General features: G+C 49.1%; 1 protein-coding gene across 3 annotated transcripts in view; it reads right to left on the bottom strand.

Moving 5' to 3' along the window:
• Nucleotides 1–17,945, bottom strand: part of Syt12 (synaptotagmin 12) — a 30,831-nt gene that overhangs the window by 2,389 nt on the left and 10,497 nt on the right. Inside the window, exons 3-7 of one of the 3 annotated variants that reach the window (XM_021152223.3) lie at nt 12,280–12,473; nt 7,875–8,267; nt 5,367–5,582; nt 3,856–3,976; nt 2,170–2,303 (exon numbers count right to left, since the gene is read on the bottom strand). In XM_021152223.3, coding sequence (XP_021007882.1) covers nt 2,170–2,303; nt 3,856–3,976; nt 5,367–5,582; nt 7,875–8,267; nt 12,280–12,473 — 1,058 coding nt within the window. Of the gene's footprint in view, nt 1–2,169; nt 2,304–3,855; nt 3,977–5,366; nt 5,583–7,874; nt 8,268–12,279; nt 12,474–17,945 lie in introns of those variants that run through there. The other 2 variants (XM_029472708.2, XM_029472709.2) reach the window with 2 other exon arrangements.

Genomic DNA, 17,945 nt, shown 5'->3' with positions numbered 1-17,945 from the left:
ATATCAGGCTTAGAACTCAGGCTGTTTGATTGATTGTTTATTTGTTTGTTTTGGTCTGTTTTGGTTAAAAAAAGATTTTTAATATATATAAGTGTTTGCCTGTATGTGTGTATCTGCATCACATGTATACAGTGCCCAGAGAGGCCAGAGGAGGGTGCTAGATACCCTGGAACTGGAGTTACAGGTGTTGGGAGCTACGATGTGGGTGCTGGGAACTGAACCCAGGTCCTCTGGAAGAGCAGTCAGTGCTCTTAACTGCTGAGCCATCTCTCCAGTCCTTTGCTTTTGTTTGTGAGACAGAGTTTCACTCTGTGGCCCTTGTTAGTCTACTGTTCACTGTGTAGACCAAGATGGCCTCGAAAACAGAGATCAGCCTGCCTTCTTCTCCTGGACTGGAACTAAAGGCCTGTGCTACCACTGCCTCTCCGGTACCAGTTCAGGCTGGCCTCAGAGTCCCTACAGAGTGGAGGATGACCTTGAACTTCTGATTCCCCTGCTTTCACCTCCTGCATATTCCACCATGCCTGGTTTACAATGTGTGCGTGCATGTGCGCGTGTGTGAGCATGTGTGTGTGTGCGTGCGTGTGTGTGAGTGTGTGTGTGCGTGCGTGTGTGTGAGTGTGTGTGTGTGTGCGTGCGTGTGTGTGTGGTTTACGATGTGTGTGTGTGAGTGTGTGTGCGTGTGCGTGAGTGCGTGTGCGTGAGTGCGTGTGCGTGAGTGCGTGTGTGCATGTGTGCGTGCACGTGTGTGTGTGAGTGTGCGTGTGTGTGTGTGAGTGTGTGTGTGTGTGCGCGCGTGTGCGCATGAGTGTGTGTGAGTGCGAGTGCGTGTGCGTGTGTGTGTGCGCGTGCGTGTGTGTGTGTGTGTGTGTGTGTGTGTGTGTGCGCGCGCGTGTGTGTTGGCAATCCAGAATCTTGTATGTACTAAGCAAATGTCCTAGCTTCTGGCTACACCCCAACCAGGACTTCGGCCTTTGCTACCTGCTTCTTTGTCTTTAAAATGTACAGCATTTCTTACCTCACAGGATGGTTCTAGGAAGAAAACCAATTAAACATGTAGGAAGAGGGGGACCTAAAAACTGAGAAGAAAATGTGTGGCTGGTCCTTGCCCATTATTAGAGCGCTGACGGGGCCTTCACTGTTAATGGCATAGTCCTGTCAGATCACAGCTGAGGGTTAGGGTTCAGTAAGAACATATTTGAGACACTGGCTTAACTGTTCTTACCTAGCCCCCCAACAGCTTCAGTTTTTGGTGGCCAGAGAGAAGTGGCCTTGTGGTAAAAACAGCAAGAGCAGGGATCAAATGGGTAGACTGTCCAATAAGGAACAAGGGTATGATCCCTGGACCAGCTAGATATGCTGGGATGTTGCCTGAATTCCTAGGTTTGAGACACCCAAAGGGAGGCTCACATCCAGCTTTCAAACTACAGGGTGCAAACAGGGGCTGGCAGGGTGGCTCAATGGTAAACTGGTTGCTTAGCATACACAAAGCCTTGGATTCATCAGCAGCACTGAAAAACAGAAGAAATTCCCAAGAGCATCCCAAAGAGGGGACTAGGCAGGCCCTGCACAGTCCCTGGGCTGCACAGCAGACTTTAGCTCAAGGACTAAAGGACTTTCTTTGTTGTTGTTGTTGTTTTGAGACAGATTTCTCTGTATAGCTCTAGGCTGTCCTGGAACTCGCTCTGTAGACCAGGCTGTCCTCAGACTCACAAAGATCCACCTGTCTCTCCTGAGTGCTGGGGTTAAAGGTGTGCATCACCAACTGGTGGTGGTCATGAGGTCTCAGCAGGATGCTTGCAGTAGAAACTCTGAAGGTGTAGGCCTACAGCCAGGGCCCTGGGGTGGTTGCCTCGAGCTCATCTGCAGTGCAGCAGCTCCTCTACTGGGAGACCTCTTCCTCAGAGCTCAGCTTAGCTGTCCCCTCATGCAGAAAGCCCCCCCGCAACCCGGCCACTAATCCAATGGAGATTACAAAGTGGGGACTCCCTGTCTGTCTTTCATAGGCATCAAGAAAGCAGTTCTAGGGTCCCCAACCCTTACCACAGGGCTGACACCTAGTCTCTGGCTCAGTCAATGATTAACTAGAAAGGGATTGGCTTGAGGTCCCAGGAGGCGACACTGGAGGGGTGCAGTGGCCCAGTCCTGTGAGTCCCCAGCCCACCTCACCTGTAGCACAATGGCTGGTACTGAGAAGATCATGGCTTCGTTGAACACTGGGTTGGGATCATCCCTCTTCACAGCCGTCTTCTTCTTGCTCATTTTCCTCCCATCCTGCAGCAGGTATACTTTGACGAAGGGGTCTACAGGCAGGCAGGGGCGAGGGTCAGTGACCCTGGCTACTCTAGCTCCACCCACTGCCTCTAATCCCTGATGTTGGGCTACTGCTGTTTGTTTGTTTATATTAAGAAATGGGAGGTCCTCGGGGGAGAGGGGGGAGGGAAAGCTGGATCCGGATGCAAAGCAAAAGCATCTCATGACTCAGGCAGCCACGGCATATTCTCATTCTATCATCAGTAACCTGAATCACTGAGCGCAGCACCTCAGGCAGCCACTGCAGATTCTCATTCTATCATCAGTAACCTGAATCACTGAGCGCAGCACTGAGTCACTGAGCGCAGCACCTCAGGCACTCACTGCATATTCTCATTCTATCATCAGTAACCTGAGTGCAGGGGCAGACCTGAGTCACTGAGCGCAGCACCTCAGGCACTCACTGCAGATTCTCATTCTATCATCAGTAACCTGAGTGCAGGGGCAGACCTGAGTCACTGAGCGCAGCACCTCAGGCACTCACTGCATATTCTCATTCTATCATCAGTAACCTGAGTGCAGGGGCAGACCTGAGTCACTGAGCGCAGCACCTCAGGCACTCACTGCAGATTCTCATTCTATCATCAGTAACCTGAGTGCAGGGGCAGACCTGAGTCACTGAGCGCAGCACCTAACAGTGCACAGCTCTGAGGTACCAAGTCTCCCTGCAGTTGCGGGATATTTTTTCATACTGTGAGCCCTGACATAGTGTTAGTTACTGGAAACAAAACAAAACAAAACTGTTTTCAGTCGTGGTGTGGCTCAGCTCTAGCACACACCTTTAATCCACAAGCTTCCTGGCTATTGCAAACAGGATTGAATAAAGTCAACCGTAGGTTAAGATCTTGGTGAGCAAGCAACCAGTTAGCAGGAAGGAACAGAGGATTTTAAAGAAAAAACCAGAGAGAGGAAGAAGAAGCCGGGAGAACAGAGACACACAGGAAGTCCAGGGGAGGGACACCGAGCTTGAAGGAGGTTGTTTGAGAGGTTTGTTGTGTGAGACAGGGGAATTCCTAGTGGGATGTTGGCTGAGGAGGAAGGTCAGCTGGGTGCTTTCTCTGCCTCTTCACGCCAGCAGGCTTTCTCCCTAGGGTCTGGCTCCTGAGTCTTCATTGGTAAAATCAAATGATTGTGATTTTGCACACACACACACACACACACACACACACCCTATTGCCTGAGGCCCTAGGCTGTCAAGTCCAACAGGTCTCTGGCATCTAGGGTGTTAGAGTCTCTGGGCTGCTTCCTCATCTCTGAATGGATGCTCACCCTTCATTTCCTGCCTAACGCCGCAGCCCAGAGACCCCAGGTTTCACCAATCCCACTTACCCTCTACACTCTGGGCTGCTGTCACCCCCTAGGGTGACAGACTATTTCTGTAGCTGAATTAACCTTTCCACTGTGCATGGCTCCTGAGCATAGCCAAAGCCACAGGGGCTCTGGGCTATGCCCTAGACCTGCTCAGAACAGGACAGCTCCATCCCCCCTCCCCCCCACCCCTGCACCCTCTGCCCCCAGCCTCATACACAGGCCCTCACTCACCTGCTGTGGTCTTCTCATTGGTCCAGATGAGATTCTTGGCTTTCACCACAACCACAGTCAGACGCTCAGCTGTGGGCAGGTAACTGAGGGACAGCAGGATCTCTCCCACAGCATCAGCAGCCTGTGGAGAAAGGAATGGCTCAGAAGACTTCTGCCCTCCAGGCTTCAAGAGGTCTGGGGCAGGCAGGGGTGGGCGGCAGGGGGCGGGGAGTGGATGGCTCCTTCTTCGTTGGAAAAAAATCGCTGCTTTGGGGGTAACTCTTAAACCTAGACGTCAGGCCGACAGGATGGAAAAAAAAGGACAACCCTCCCACACAAGGGAGCACACACAGACCCTCCTTAGACTGTGTGGAGAGCACGTCCTGGAAGGAGGCCCAGAGGCTGCCTGTCAAGTGCATCAATCAGATGCAGTTCTGTTCCCTCAATGTGGGCTGAGGAAAACATTCTGTGACTCGTGCATAGGGATCCAGGCTGACAGCATTTGCTTGAGTAATAATGTTCCCTGGCACTGTTACACAAGGCTAAAAGGGAGCTTCAGCGTGGCCTCTGTCTGAAAGAACCCACTTTCAGGCCAGTAGCTTAGAGGAGCAGAGCCTCTGATGACTTGGTAGTAACCACGGAGATGAGGGCCTGGAGAGATGGCTCGGCAGCTGAGTACTGCCTCTTCCAGAGGCGCAGGGTCAGTTCCCAGCACCCATAAGGCAGCTCACACACATCTGCAACTCCAGTTCCAAGGAACTGGGCATTCTCTTCTGACCCCCTTAGGCCTGAGGTATGTACCTGGACACATATATACATTCAGGCAAAACACTCATAAAGTAAAATAAATAGATAAAATATAGAATAAAAATAAATAGCCGGGAGGTGGTGGCACACGCCTTTAATCCCAGCACTTGGGAGGCAGAGGCAGGTGGATTTCTGAGTTTGAGGCCAGCCTGGTCTACAAAGTGAGTTCCAGGACAGCCAGGGCTACACAGAGAAACCCTGTCTCGAAAAACCAACCAACCAACCAACCAAACAAACACCCCAATAAAACAAAACAAGAAAGAGAAATAAATAAATGTTAAAAAAGAAAAAAGAAAGAACCGAGAAGAGGGCCAGGGATGGTGCTGTGGGTAAAAGCATTTTCCACTAACTCCAGTGACCTGAGTTCAATACCAACAACACACATGGTGAAGGGGCGAACCAACTTGTAGAAGACATGTGTTCTTCCGACTTCCACATGCATTCCCTGTGTGTATGTGCATGCCTGTACACTCATACACACAGAAAACACAGTAAATAAATAAATGCAGTGTAAACTAAAATTAAAGAGCTGCAAACAGCGGTGTCTGTAGGATGTGTTTGTCAGCACATGCAATGAGTGGCTTCCCTAGGGTGTGGCTTGGGACTCTGTCTCTGTTCTAACGCTGTCAGGGTACAGTTGAGGGACAGGATACTGGCATCTCTCCCAGGCAGTGGGTGAGGGTACTTTCTCCCCGGGGGAACCAGCAGGCAAAAGTAGGCGATACCTTATTCTGGTCCTGCAAGTATAGCCAGCCACTGAAGGGCTGCAGCGGGAGATCCAGAACGGACAGCTTCAGCTCCACCACGCCCGTGCTCACATTCCGCTCATCCTCGTCGATGCCAAACACAGAAAATCTAAGGCTCTTCTCCTCCAGGGCTGTGGGATCCAGGGGGACAGAGAACTTCTCATCGAAGAAGATGGAATAGGCATTCCTCTGGATCTACAGAGAGAAGGGGCCGTGGAGGGGCTTCCTGGTACCACCATCTCAGCTCTATGTCCTTTTTTTGTGGCTCAGTCTTGAAGGTTTGCTTGTTTAATTTTGTTTTTCTTTTCGAACTGGATCTCACATAGGTCAGGATGAACTCCTGACCTTCCTGCCACTAACTGCAGAAGGCTAGGGTTACAAGCAGGAGCCTCCATACTGCACCTCACCCTCTTTTCCTTTTCCAAGACAGGGTCTCACTGGGTAGCCCTGCCTTCCCTGGAACTCATTTGTAGACCAGATTGGCTTGGAACTCACAGAGACCTCCTCCCTTTTTTTCAGCCAGGGTCTTACTATGCAGCTCTGGCTGGTCTGGAACGTACTATTTTGCCCAGACTTTTGTCTTGAATTTAACCATCTTCCTGCTTCAGCCTCCAGAGCTGCAGTATGAGTCTATCATGCCTGGCAGTCCTGGGACGTTTTGGTTGTTGTTGGCGTTTGATTGGGTTTTGGTTGCTTTGAGACAGGATCCCACATAGGCCTAAATGACCCTAAATTCATTATGTAGCCAAGGACAGCCCTGAGTTCCTTATCTTGCTGCCTCTATCTCCCAAAGGTTGAGGTTACTGTGAAGGTTTAAACATCCCCAATATCCCCTTCTTGCTTGTAGTCAACCCATTGGCCTGGCCTTAGAAGCTTCCATAATGGAATCCTAGTCATCTTCATGTTCACATGATGCTGTGACAGACCCACTCTCTATCTCTCCTGTTTGCCTGACTCAGCAAAGCCTTTGGGTCAGGCAGGCAGTAGGAGCTAGACAATCGTCTGTAAACAGCCATGAATGCCACAGTGCCCTGTAGATCCTGGTGAAGCCTTCCTGATTGTCACAGGATGGATGGATGAGTGGACAGATAGACAGATGGATGGAGTGACTAGGCAGGGCTGGGCACGCTTCATCCCCCAGCTTTTAGATGTCATTGGCCTCCTCCCAGGAAGCTGTGGGCAGTCCTCAGGGAGGTATATGGGAGGCTCTGCTTGCCCTTCCGTGGGGGGCCGCCTGAGTCACTGCGCGGTGGTATTTAGAGAGCAGCTCTTATCCCTGGCACATTCTCTGAAGCTGAGGGGGTGCTTGGCCTGGAGGCAACACCCCATCCCCACAGTTAGACTGTTAGGCTGCAACGTCACGAAGCCTGCCATCCTGGGAACAAACTCTACTTAGCTTCCAGCCACTTTGAGCTCACCCAGTGCTGCCAGGTTCTGGGAAGGTTCTCCCTGCAGCAACTGCATCCTTCAAACAAATATGGAACCGTGTTGTCCACACAGTGGTCTGACTCAGAGCAAGCTTCTGTCCAGCAATGTCCCTCCTCAAAGGACATATCCTGAGTCACCCCAAATCCTTCCCATGGCTCAGGCTAAAAGCAACATAATGCATGTCAGACCTGACAGCGGCTCTTCGGTATGTTCCTACGCGCTTCACCCGTCTCCTTTTCAGAGGCAGTCCTTCGTCCTCTGGGACAAATACTTCCCCCACCCCTTGTTTTCTCCCCTTCTCCCTCATTCTCTGTCTCCTGTATTTGCCTCTTATTCCCTGCCCTCTGCCAGATAAATGGGCAAATAAATCTTTGTGCTGAGAACTTGATCTTGAGGGTCCTGGTCTAATACAGATCCTAACAGTCAAGGGCCATGCCAGCATGCTCCCTTAGTCACCAGCTTCCCGCAGGGTGAGCCACCAGGGTCACCAGAAGGAAAGAGAGATCAGAGAGACATTCCTGAGCTTATCTTCCAAAGCCTGTCTCAGTTTCTCTGAGGGGCTGACAACACCTTCCCACAACAGAACACAGCTCCTAAAAAGGTGGCCCTTTCATTTGGGGTCCAGAAACTCACTTTCCTCTCATGCTTTTTTTCAGTCCCCAGAGTGGGCCTCCCTTCTTGTGAACAAATTCATGGAACCATGCGGACTCTGAGGCCACCCCTCCTCCTCCATCCACTCCAAAGCAGATAAGTCTGTTATTGAACTCTCTCCCAGATCAACCAAATGAGCAGCCCATCTTTCTTCCTGCCAAGACTCCATGTTAACAGATGTGGAGGTGGGCACTGTCCTTGAGTGATAGGAAGATTGAAATCTATACACAGCGGGAACACAAAGCTGGTTCTAGGCATAGCCATCCTACTCCGAATCCACATTCTGATCTGCTCTCCAGCGCCCCCTGTCATCTTGCCTGGTACTGCAAATCTGCCCACTAGCCCAGACGTCAGTTTCCCAGGAGAGCTTCAGGGAGCCCAGTGCACCTCTGTCCCCGCCCCACTTACCCGGGAGATGCCCACGATCTGTTCGTCTGGCAGCAGACTGACACGCATGAAGCAGGACTCGAAGGTGGCCTCCTCGCGCTCCAGGAGGTCTTTGCCTTGCAGTACTGCCACGTGGAGGGTGTGGGAGGCTCCATCATAGTCCATGCTCACCTCCACCTGGCCCAGGGTGAAATCCTGCCCAAAGGTGTTGCTCACAGAGGAGATGGAATTCAGAGAGTCAGCCGACTGTGACTTGCGGAGAGTACCATAGGGGGCCAAGTCCAGTTCCCGGCCCATCAGCTCCAGGGGTCCCAGCTCACTGATGCTCTCAAAGGTGTCTTCTATACTGAGGCTGCCTTTGCGGCTGGGTGGTCCCCGAGTGGTGGTCCGCTGGTCATTCCAAGGAGGGACCCGCTGAGGGTGAACAAAAGGGACAGGGAAGCATCATATGGGGCTGAGGCACCATCTCTAGGAGACAACAAGGAGCTGATGCCCGTTACTCTGTTCAAGATACCCCAGGCTCTCCTTTCACAAAACCAGCAGAGGGACCCGCACTTCAGGACACTTTGTTTCTCTTTCTCTCCCACAAATAGGAACTTGCTACTGTATCCCAGGCTGCCCAGGAACTCATGCTCCTTCATCTTTAACTCCCCGAATGCTGGGATTACGCACCAACTACATCTAGCTTAGTTTTCTCCCCTTAACCAGATGGAAAAAGGCATTGTCTCATATTGCTTATTATTGTAACAAAACTCCTTACATAAAAATGTCAACTGCAATGACACTTATAAAAAGGAAAAGCTGCTCGATATGGAGGAACACGCTTATAATCCTGTAAAAAACATAAATGTTTCCCACCACCACCAGCACCCCCCCAGCCACCCCCACTTAGTTCCCAACAGCGACAACTCTGAGACTAATTATTATTCAGTTGGTTCACTCCCTCACTAGCTTGTAACTTATTTAGCCATTCAAACTAGTCTAGGCCTGCCACTTGGCCAGTTGGTTACTTCTCTCCAGCCCTGGCCAGCTTCTTTCTCAGCATCTCCTCAGAGTCTCCCCCAGACCTCCCAGCGTTTCTCTTTCAGCCACCTCAGTCCGTCCTCGTCTCCTTTTTTCCTCTCGTCCCATGTGTCTCTCCTCGTGTCTCTCTTTTATCTCTTACTATTTTCAAGAATCCTCTCTCTTCCTGCCAATGTCCCAGCTCCTATTTGTTGCCTTGTCTCATGGGCCATTGGGTTTTTACTGACAGGTGGTGTTATAAGAGATCCATTCTGTGGACTCCCAAAAACCGGAGGTAGAAACAGAGGATCAGGAGTTCAAGGTCAGCCTCAGGTATCTGAGCTATGTTCTCAAAACAAACAACAACAGCAATCTTTGTGTCCAAAAGAAGAGGACGAGGTAAGAATCCCAGGATATCGTCACTCACTAGTGATTCAAGGAAGATGACAGAAGACAAGGGTGGGAGCAATGACTCAGCAAGAGTGGGTTCCTGCCACCAATTCTAATGACCTTGGTTGGATTCCCAGTGACCACACGATGGAAGGAGAGAACTGTCTCCTACAAACTGTGCTCTGACCTCCACACATGCATGATCACACATGTGCCTAACCCCCCATAAATAAATAAAAGTAAAAAAAAAAAACAAAAAACAAAACCTCTCTCTTAAAAAAAATTCAACAAGGGTGGGGGAGATGGCTCAGGGGTTAAGAGCACTGACTGCTCTCCCAGAGGTCCTGAGTTCAATTCCCAGCAACCACATGGTGGCTCACAACCATCTGTAATGGGATCTGATGCCCTCTTTTGGTGTGTTTGCAGACAGCTACAGTGTACTCATATACATAAATTAAGTAAATAAAAAACAAATACAGCATAAGAAAACGTTCATGTTGAGTGGCATCCTCAGAGTGTGTGCAATCGTCTTAAAGCAGGAGCTTCCACACCAGTCTCCCTGTGCCTTTGTTACTGTGTTGTCTGTTTAGTGAGTCCCATGTTAATGTAATTTATATCTATTATTATCCCATTGAGCAGTTATGTTGCTTCTCTCTCTCTCTTTCAGACACCCATCTAGTGACTCACAACCACTTGTAACTCCCATTCCAGGGGATCTGGTGCCCCATTCTGCTCTCCTCAGGCACCAAGCAAGCCCACAGTACACAGAAATGCGGGCAAAACCCTCATCTCAATTTATTTTTTCAAAAAATCTTAAAGAAGCCCCCCCCACCTCAGACTAACAAAAAACAAAGAAAAATACAGCATCGTAAATGATGACAAAGTTTTACACATAACATATCCATATAACATATTAGTAATAATAGTACTTAGTCAATACTAGTAAATTCCAGGCCAGTCAGGGCTTCACAATGAGACCTTATGTCAAAAATACAAATATATTGAGCATGGTGACCCACAACTGTAACCCCAGTACTGGAGAGGCTGGGGTAAGATTACTACAAATTCAAGGCCAGTCTGGTTTACAAGGGCTGCTCAGCCAGGAAGACATAACGAAACAGTGGGAAAAACCCCTAAATAAATAAATAGTTAGTAGTTGGATGGTAGCATTTGTGAAAATGTTTTTCTTTTATTTGTATTTTTCATGATAGTCTTAGAAATGTTGTTATATTTTATGAATTTATTTATCTCTCTGTGTGAGAGGATGGGTGTTACCACAGCAAGTGGGCGGAGTCAGTTCTCTCTTTCCACCATGGGCCCCAGGGACTGAACTCAGGTCATCAGCCTTAGTGACAGGTCCCTTTGTCCACTGAGCCATCTCCCAGGTCCATAGGCTGGTTGTCTGTGAAAGGACTTATTGTGTGGCCTAGAACCCGTGGCTGTCTAGGACTCATGAGATTCCTGCTTTAGCCACCAAAGGTCGAGGATTACAGGTGTGCACTGTTACATCCAGTCTCACGTGACAGCGGGTTTTTTTTTTTTTTTTAAGATTTTTCTTTTCATTTAAAAAAATTCATATAAGCCTTGCATGGTGGCACATGTCTTTAATCCTAGCAGGAGGCAGAAGCAGGTAGATCTCTGAGCTCAAAGACAGCCTGGTCAACCAAGTGAGTCCCAGGACAGCCAGGGTTGTGTAGAAAAACCTGTCTCAAATGAAAGAAACCATTCATTTATATGTCTGGTCATTTGCTTGCATGTATGTCTGTGTACCTTATGTGTGCCTACTACCCACTAAGGCTAGAAAAGACTATCAGATCTCCTGAAACTGGAGTTATAGACATCTGTAAGACACCAAGCGGCTATCAGATCTCCTGAAACTGGAGTTATAGACAACTGTAAGACACCAAGCGGCTATCAGATCTCCTGAAACTGGAGTTATAGACAACTGTAAGACACCAAGCGGCTATCAGATCTCCTGAAACTGGAGTTATAGACAACTGTAAGACACCAAGCAGCTATCAGATCTCCTGAAACTGGAGTTATAGACAACTGTAAGACACCAAGAGGTGCTAGTGATCAAACCTGCATCCTCCTTAGGAACATCTAGTGCTCTTAATAGCTGAGCTACCTCTCTAACACCAAGGGTTTTATTTATTTTTTAATGCCAGGCATGGTGGCACATACCCTTGATTCTAGCACTCAGGAGGCAGAGGCTGGTATATCTGAGTGGAGGCCAGCCTGGTCTACATAGTGAGTTCTAGGCCAGTCAGGGCTACATAGTAAAATTCTATTTCAAAAAAAAATTTTTTTTTTAAAGATTGCATGTAGGTTTGTATGTCTGCCTGTGAGTATATGCACGTGAATGCAGCAGGCTGCAAGAGGCTGGAGACACCAGATGCCCTGGAGCCGGAGTTATAGGAGATTCTGAGCTGGCCTACATAGGTGCTGGGAACCTAATTTGGGTCCTTCTGCTCACATGATAGCTTTTCCCCCTCTGAGACAGGGTTTCTCTGTGCAGCCCTGGCTGTCCTGGAACTCACTCTGTAGACCAGGCTGGCCTCAAACTCAGAGATCCACCTGCCTCTTCCTCCTGAGTGCTGGGATTAAAGGCATGCGCCACCACTACTTGGCTTTTTTTTAAATCACCTAACTTTTTAAAAATTATATTTATTGATTTAGAGTGGATGTGGACAGGTGCTCACATTATAGTCTGTGCATCTGAGATCAGAGGACAACTTTCGGGGGCCAGATTTTCCCCTCCCACCATGTGGGTCTCCAGGATCAAACTCAGGTCGTCAGACTTGGCGGTCAGTGCCTTCACCCACTGAGCCTTCGTACCAGCCCAAGCGATAGTATTTTAAAATGTGATCAATTATTTAACATCCAACCTTTACTCAAGAAGCACAGGATGAGGAGTTGACGATCTGCAGGGGTGTAAACGAGGCCGGATCCCCATTCACAGGGCGATATTAACCAAGAGGCCGGCCCTCAGAATGGGTGGTGGGGTGTGAATCTGCTGGAGTGGAAGCCTCACCTTCAGCTTAGCCTCCACATAGGCCTCTCCATATTTCTGCTGCAGGTACCTGTAGTCGTAATTAGGGAACGGGGAGGGGCTGGGGAAGCTCCCCGATGTCCAGAGCTTCCATAGACTCACAGCAGCAATTCCCAGCAGAGCCAGGGCCCCGGCGGCATAGACACCCACCTCCCAGCCTGGAGGGCTCTTGATGACTGCAAGACAAGAACAGCCTGTCATTAGAAGGTCACACTCCCCTCCACCCAGGGTAAAAGTCAGTTACCATTAGTACTTATATAATTACATGTCCTGTGTGCTTGGCTCTCTTTTTATTACGTGAGTATGCACCAGTGTGTGCATGCATGTGTGTGTGCATACATGTGTGTGCATGCATGTGGAGGTCAAAGGTCAGCAGCCTTAGGTAGTGTTGTTCAGAAGCCGTTCACCACGTTCTTGAGACAGGTTCTCTCATTGGGACTTCCTAGTGCTAGCGGGCCAGCAAGCCCCAGGGAATCCTTGTGTCACATGCCATCCTGGTTACACACAGATGCTAGGGATCAAACGCAAGTCCTCATGCTTACATGGCTGCCATTTTCCTGACTGAGGCACTGCCTAAGCCCATGGTTTCTGGTTATTTGTTTGTTTATTTGTTTGTTTTTTAAACAGGGTTTCATGTAGCCCAGGCTGGCCTTAAACTTGCTATATAGCTGAGATGGTTTAGCTTCTTCCTATTGTCCTTCTTCTACCTTCTAAGTGTACCACCCTACCTACTGATACTTAGGTACTAAACACCTTTTTTATTGGGGGTGGGGGAAGGGAGTCAGCAAGATGGCTCATCCAGTAAAGGGGCTCGCCACCAAGACTGGTGACTTGCGCGTGAACCCTAATTCACCTATGATAGAAGAACATGACCCATTCCCACACATTGTCCTCGGTCTTCCGTAAGAGTGCTGTACACACATGCGTGCACACACGTGCGCAGCCATGACTGACTGAATGAATAAATAAACATGTAGTAAATAAAAACCTTAAAAAGAAAATCAAAATTTTTAATTAAGGTTTTTGTTTTTATGTTTCTTACTATAAGACTTGGTATGGGGTTCTCCACATTCAGGGCTCAATAAGACACACTTCTTTTTCTCTCTTCCTACCTTCCTTCCTTTGTTTTTAAGATAGAGTCTTGCTATGTAACCCAGGATGGCCTTAAATTCTAGGCAATTCTCCTATCTCAGCCTTCCAAGCGTTAGGATTATGCGAATGGGATTCTATCACATTCAGTTAAGCACACTCTCTTGAGCTCTCTGCTTCTGCCTCCTCTGTACTGGGAGGCAGATGGAAGCCTCGCAGGATGGTTAGGTATCTCTCAGACGTCCGTCCTGAGGAAGAGGAAAGCGAAGAAAAGGAAGCAGCTCCACCTGTGCCGTAAGCGGCACTCAGGACAATCCAGTGTCCGTCAGCCCGGGAATGGTGAAAGCAGAGCGTGACACCCTCACCCGCACACTGAGACCAAAACCAACACAACAGAAACTGGATGAACCCTGGGGACATCTGATGGCTGCTCAAAGCTGGTTGCAGAGGCCACATATTGCGTAACTTTACCTCCAGGCAGCCTCTGTGCTGTGGGTTCTGCCCACATGGCCACAACTCATCTTGGATTGTGTACCGCGCAGTCAGGCTGTGCCTGTCCACACTTCAAACCAACTTATTTTTCCATGGTCTTTAGTTCCTTAATAGAGCAGGGTGACAAATATTTACATAGGCTTGGCATTACCTTAAGTGTTAGGAGTCACCTAGAGACGGCTTAAAGCACACAGGAAGATGTGTGAGGAAAATCATCGGTGGACTTTGGTATTTAGTTGGGGTCCAGGAATGAAGTCCCTGAGGATACTGAGGGACAACTGCTTAAGAGGCTGAAGAGATGGTGGCACAAACGATAAAGAACCTGCTGTACAAATACGGTGATCTGAGTTCAGATCCCCAGCACCCACACAAAGCCAGGTGTGCTGGCTCATGTTTTGTAACCCTTGTGCTGCAGGAGCAGAGCCAGGCCAGACAGTCTAGCCAATGGCAAGGCTGAGGAGAGACAGTCTCAAGAGATAAGGTAGAGATAGGGCAACAGATGGAGGAAGACACCTAATCTCAAATGCCGGCCTACACACACACACACACACACACACACACACACACACACACACACAGTCACACACACAGAGGCACACAGTCACATACACACACACAGACACACATACAGTCACAGACACACACACACACAGGCACACAGTCACATACACACACAGTCACATACACACACAGACACACAGTCACACACACAGAGAGACACACAGTCACACACACAGACACACATACAGACGCAGACACACACACACACAGAGGCACACAGTCACATACACACACAGTCACATACACACACACACACAGTCACATACACACACAGACACAAAGTCACACACACAGACACACAGTCACACACACAGACACAGACACACACACACACACATACACTCTCCACATATATACCTAAAACCAACAATAAAAACAACCTGTTCTGACTTGGTGAATGGGGACAGTTGAGTTCTTTCCAGGATGATGAAAATATCCTCACAATTCATCGGCTGCTCATTAATCTAAAAGCCAGCGCAGTGTACATTTTAAAGAGGTAAATTTCATAGTGGGTCTCGGGCCGCCCACCCAGGTTGGCCTACAGCTTGTCACATAGCTGAGGTTGAACTTCTGATTATCCTGTCTCCACCTCCCCAATGCTAGGTAGGATTCTAGGCCTTTCCTGCCATGCTGTGCCCAGGTCATTGTAGAGTAGCTGAATTTTGTTTTGATTTGTTTTGTTTTGAGACAGGGTGTCACTATATAGCTCAGGCTGACCTCAGACTTGTGATCCTCCTGTCTCAGCCTCCTGAGTGTTGTTACTACAAGTGTGAGCCACCAAACCCCGATTATGTATGTAGAGTTTGTTATCTCTAATCTCAAACCACTATCCCAGCTCCACAGGAGGTGGCCACAGGCTGTGCTCGGCCTGAGAGAATTCAGAGGCTCTTTTCCTCTGCTGCCCGGGGCTTTGCTGTCCTCACCGCTCTCTCTGTTCCCACACAGAGCAATTTGCTTCTTCAACCACTTCCTGTGAATCCTCACCTTGTACAGTGTATGAGCCATGACAGGTCTCCATGTGCTAAAAGATTCGGCCTCACTCTGCTCAAGAACCTGACTCCGATGTCCTGAGGAAGCCACCAAGCGATGAGGAAGCCACCAAGCGATGAGGAAGCCACCAAGCGATGAGGAAGCCACCAAGCGATGAGGAAGCCACCAAACGATGAGGAAGCCACCAAGCGATGAGGAAGCCACCAAACGATGAGGGTTCATGTGGCAGGTGACACTGAAGACAGGACTCTCAAAACTATTTCCAGTTCTATACTGTACTCAACTCAGATGGGGAAACTGAGGCTCAGGAAAGCTAAAGAACTTGCCCAAGGCCACAAAGCTGGAAATAAGTAGTGTTGGGTGGCTACTCTGGCAGCCAGTTGCCAGCTAGAACCAGGGTTATAGCCAGTGACATGCCTGGTCTTTCCCTGGCTTGGCTCCCTTGCAGCAGCAAGGTGGAGATTGGTCCCTCCCAATGGAAACCGAGATCTCATAGATACAGTAAAATAAAGGAACAAGAAATAACGCCCACAGCAGGGTGGAGATGATCACTAACCCTTGTGTGGTCAGACATGACAGCATCCTCCTGTGGGCAGGGGGAGCCAGCACTGAGCGAGTGAGCCCCAGGTCCAGTTCCTGACCTTAAGTAGCACAGAGGTCAGAGTGGGGCCAGGCAGGCACATAGACACGCCAGGCAGAATGCTGGAAATCATGCTGGCTGTACAGGAAGGCCGGGATGTGAACAGGAGGGAGAGATAGGACAGGAGGCTGGAGACAGGAGGCTCAGCAGCTCCCAACACCGGCTGCTCTTCTGGAGGACGCTGGTTTGAGTCTGAGCTCTCACATGGTGGTTCATAACCTCCTGTGACTCTTGTCCCAGGGGCTCTGACACCCTCTTCTGGTCTTTGTGTGTACCATAGTCACACAAGTAGTACGGACATACACACAGGCAAAACACCCATATGCATAAGAAAAAATAAAATAAAGGAAGTATGGCAGGCTGTGCAGCAGGGGTTGGGAGCTGTGGGCCAGCAGAAAGGAAGTGGTCCTTCCTGGGACCACTGGGAAGGAGGGAACAAAACGCTATGGACCAGAAGGGCTCATTGCCCCTCCTCCCCAAAATCCAACAGTCCAAAGGACCTCCAGCCAGGCATTCCTCCAGCCAGGCGCACTCTCTGCTGTCAGGAGAGGAAAACCAAGACTAACAAAGCCACAGAGCTGAAACATGGCAGCATCTGGGTTCAGGTACCTTGGCTGCAAGGAATAGTATCACGCCACCAGCCTCTCTGGGGGAATGGCGATGACAAACATCCCCCGTTCAGTGGTCCCACCCCAGAGGATGTATTATTTGAAGGGGAAAGAAAAACCCAACACATGTTATGTCTAGTGTGAGTCACACGGGCTTATTTATAACAGAGGAGCTCTGAGAACATCCTGAAGGTCCCACTAAGGGAGCTGGTGGGGGCTGGCTGTTCTGTCATAGGCAGGAATATCACTGGCCTTTTGCAAATGACAACTTAGGTCATTAGGACGGGGGTGGTAGGAGACATTACCCCTATTGTCAGCTTTAAGAAAAAAAAAAAGATCACTCCCCAACATGATACAGCCATCTGATTTCAATGCAAAAACCACACAGCAGAGGGACAAGGGCTCTGAAGATCAGGCTTATTTTGGTTGTACACACTTGGAATCTCAGCTCTTGGTAAATGGGGGCAAGATGTCAGGAACTCAATTCATCTTTAGTTATATAGAGAATTGAGAGGACTGTAAGGACCCACCCCCTACTTACTATAGACTTTTCCTGTGATAGAATGGAATTTGGGAGCCAACTGAAGCCACAACCAACACATCTACAGAGGGGTCCAGGCCCAGGCCCAGCCATGCTAAGATTCTGGAATGTCCTTGGAGTCTACAAACTGGGGGTGAGATGGAAAAGTCCCTGGCTAGCTAGGCCACAGGAGGCCAGGCAGGAGCAAGGGGCTGTCTAGAGTTCCAGAAGAGAAGTCTACAGTCTCACGCAGACTATGGGCATATGCAGAGGCACAGCGGAACCAGGCACCCCTGCACGGGAGGGTGTGAATGCTGAGGACTAAATACCTAATGCTGATTGGCAGAATCGGAGAACAGAGCAAGGGGAAGGGATAAAAAACCCCAGGCAGGTGACATGGAATGACAATAAATATGTATTTATTGATTGGTTTTATGGAACGGCAAATGGACAATGGGCTTTTCAGTGGAAGTGAGGTCTAAACTAGAACTAGAAAAGAGATGATGAAGGAGAGGGATTGTAACAACAGCTCTTATCTTATTTTTCTTTTTTTTTTCCACGACAGGGTCTCTCTATAGACCTAGCTGTCCTGGAACTCACTATGTAGACAAGGCTAGCCTCGATCCCACAGAGACCCATCTGCCTCTGTTTCTAGAGTACAAGGATTAAAGGCATGTGCTATCATACCCAGCCCAAGAATCGCTCTCTTACCAAGTCCTAGTCATTACTCGCCAGGCTTTGCTTAAGC

Source organism: Mus caroli, unplaced genomic scaffold (assembly GCF_978045245.1).
Source record: "Mus caroli unplaced genomic scaffold, Mus_caroli_1 scaffold_20, whole genome shotgun sequence".
NCBI lineage: Eukaryota > Metazoa > Chordata > Mammalia > Rodentia > Muridae > Mus > Mus caroli.
The sequence above is the reverse complement of the archived record's forward strand: the minus strand, read 5'-3'. Positions and strand labels throughout refer to the sequence as shown.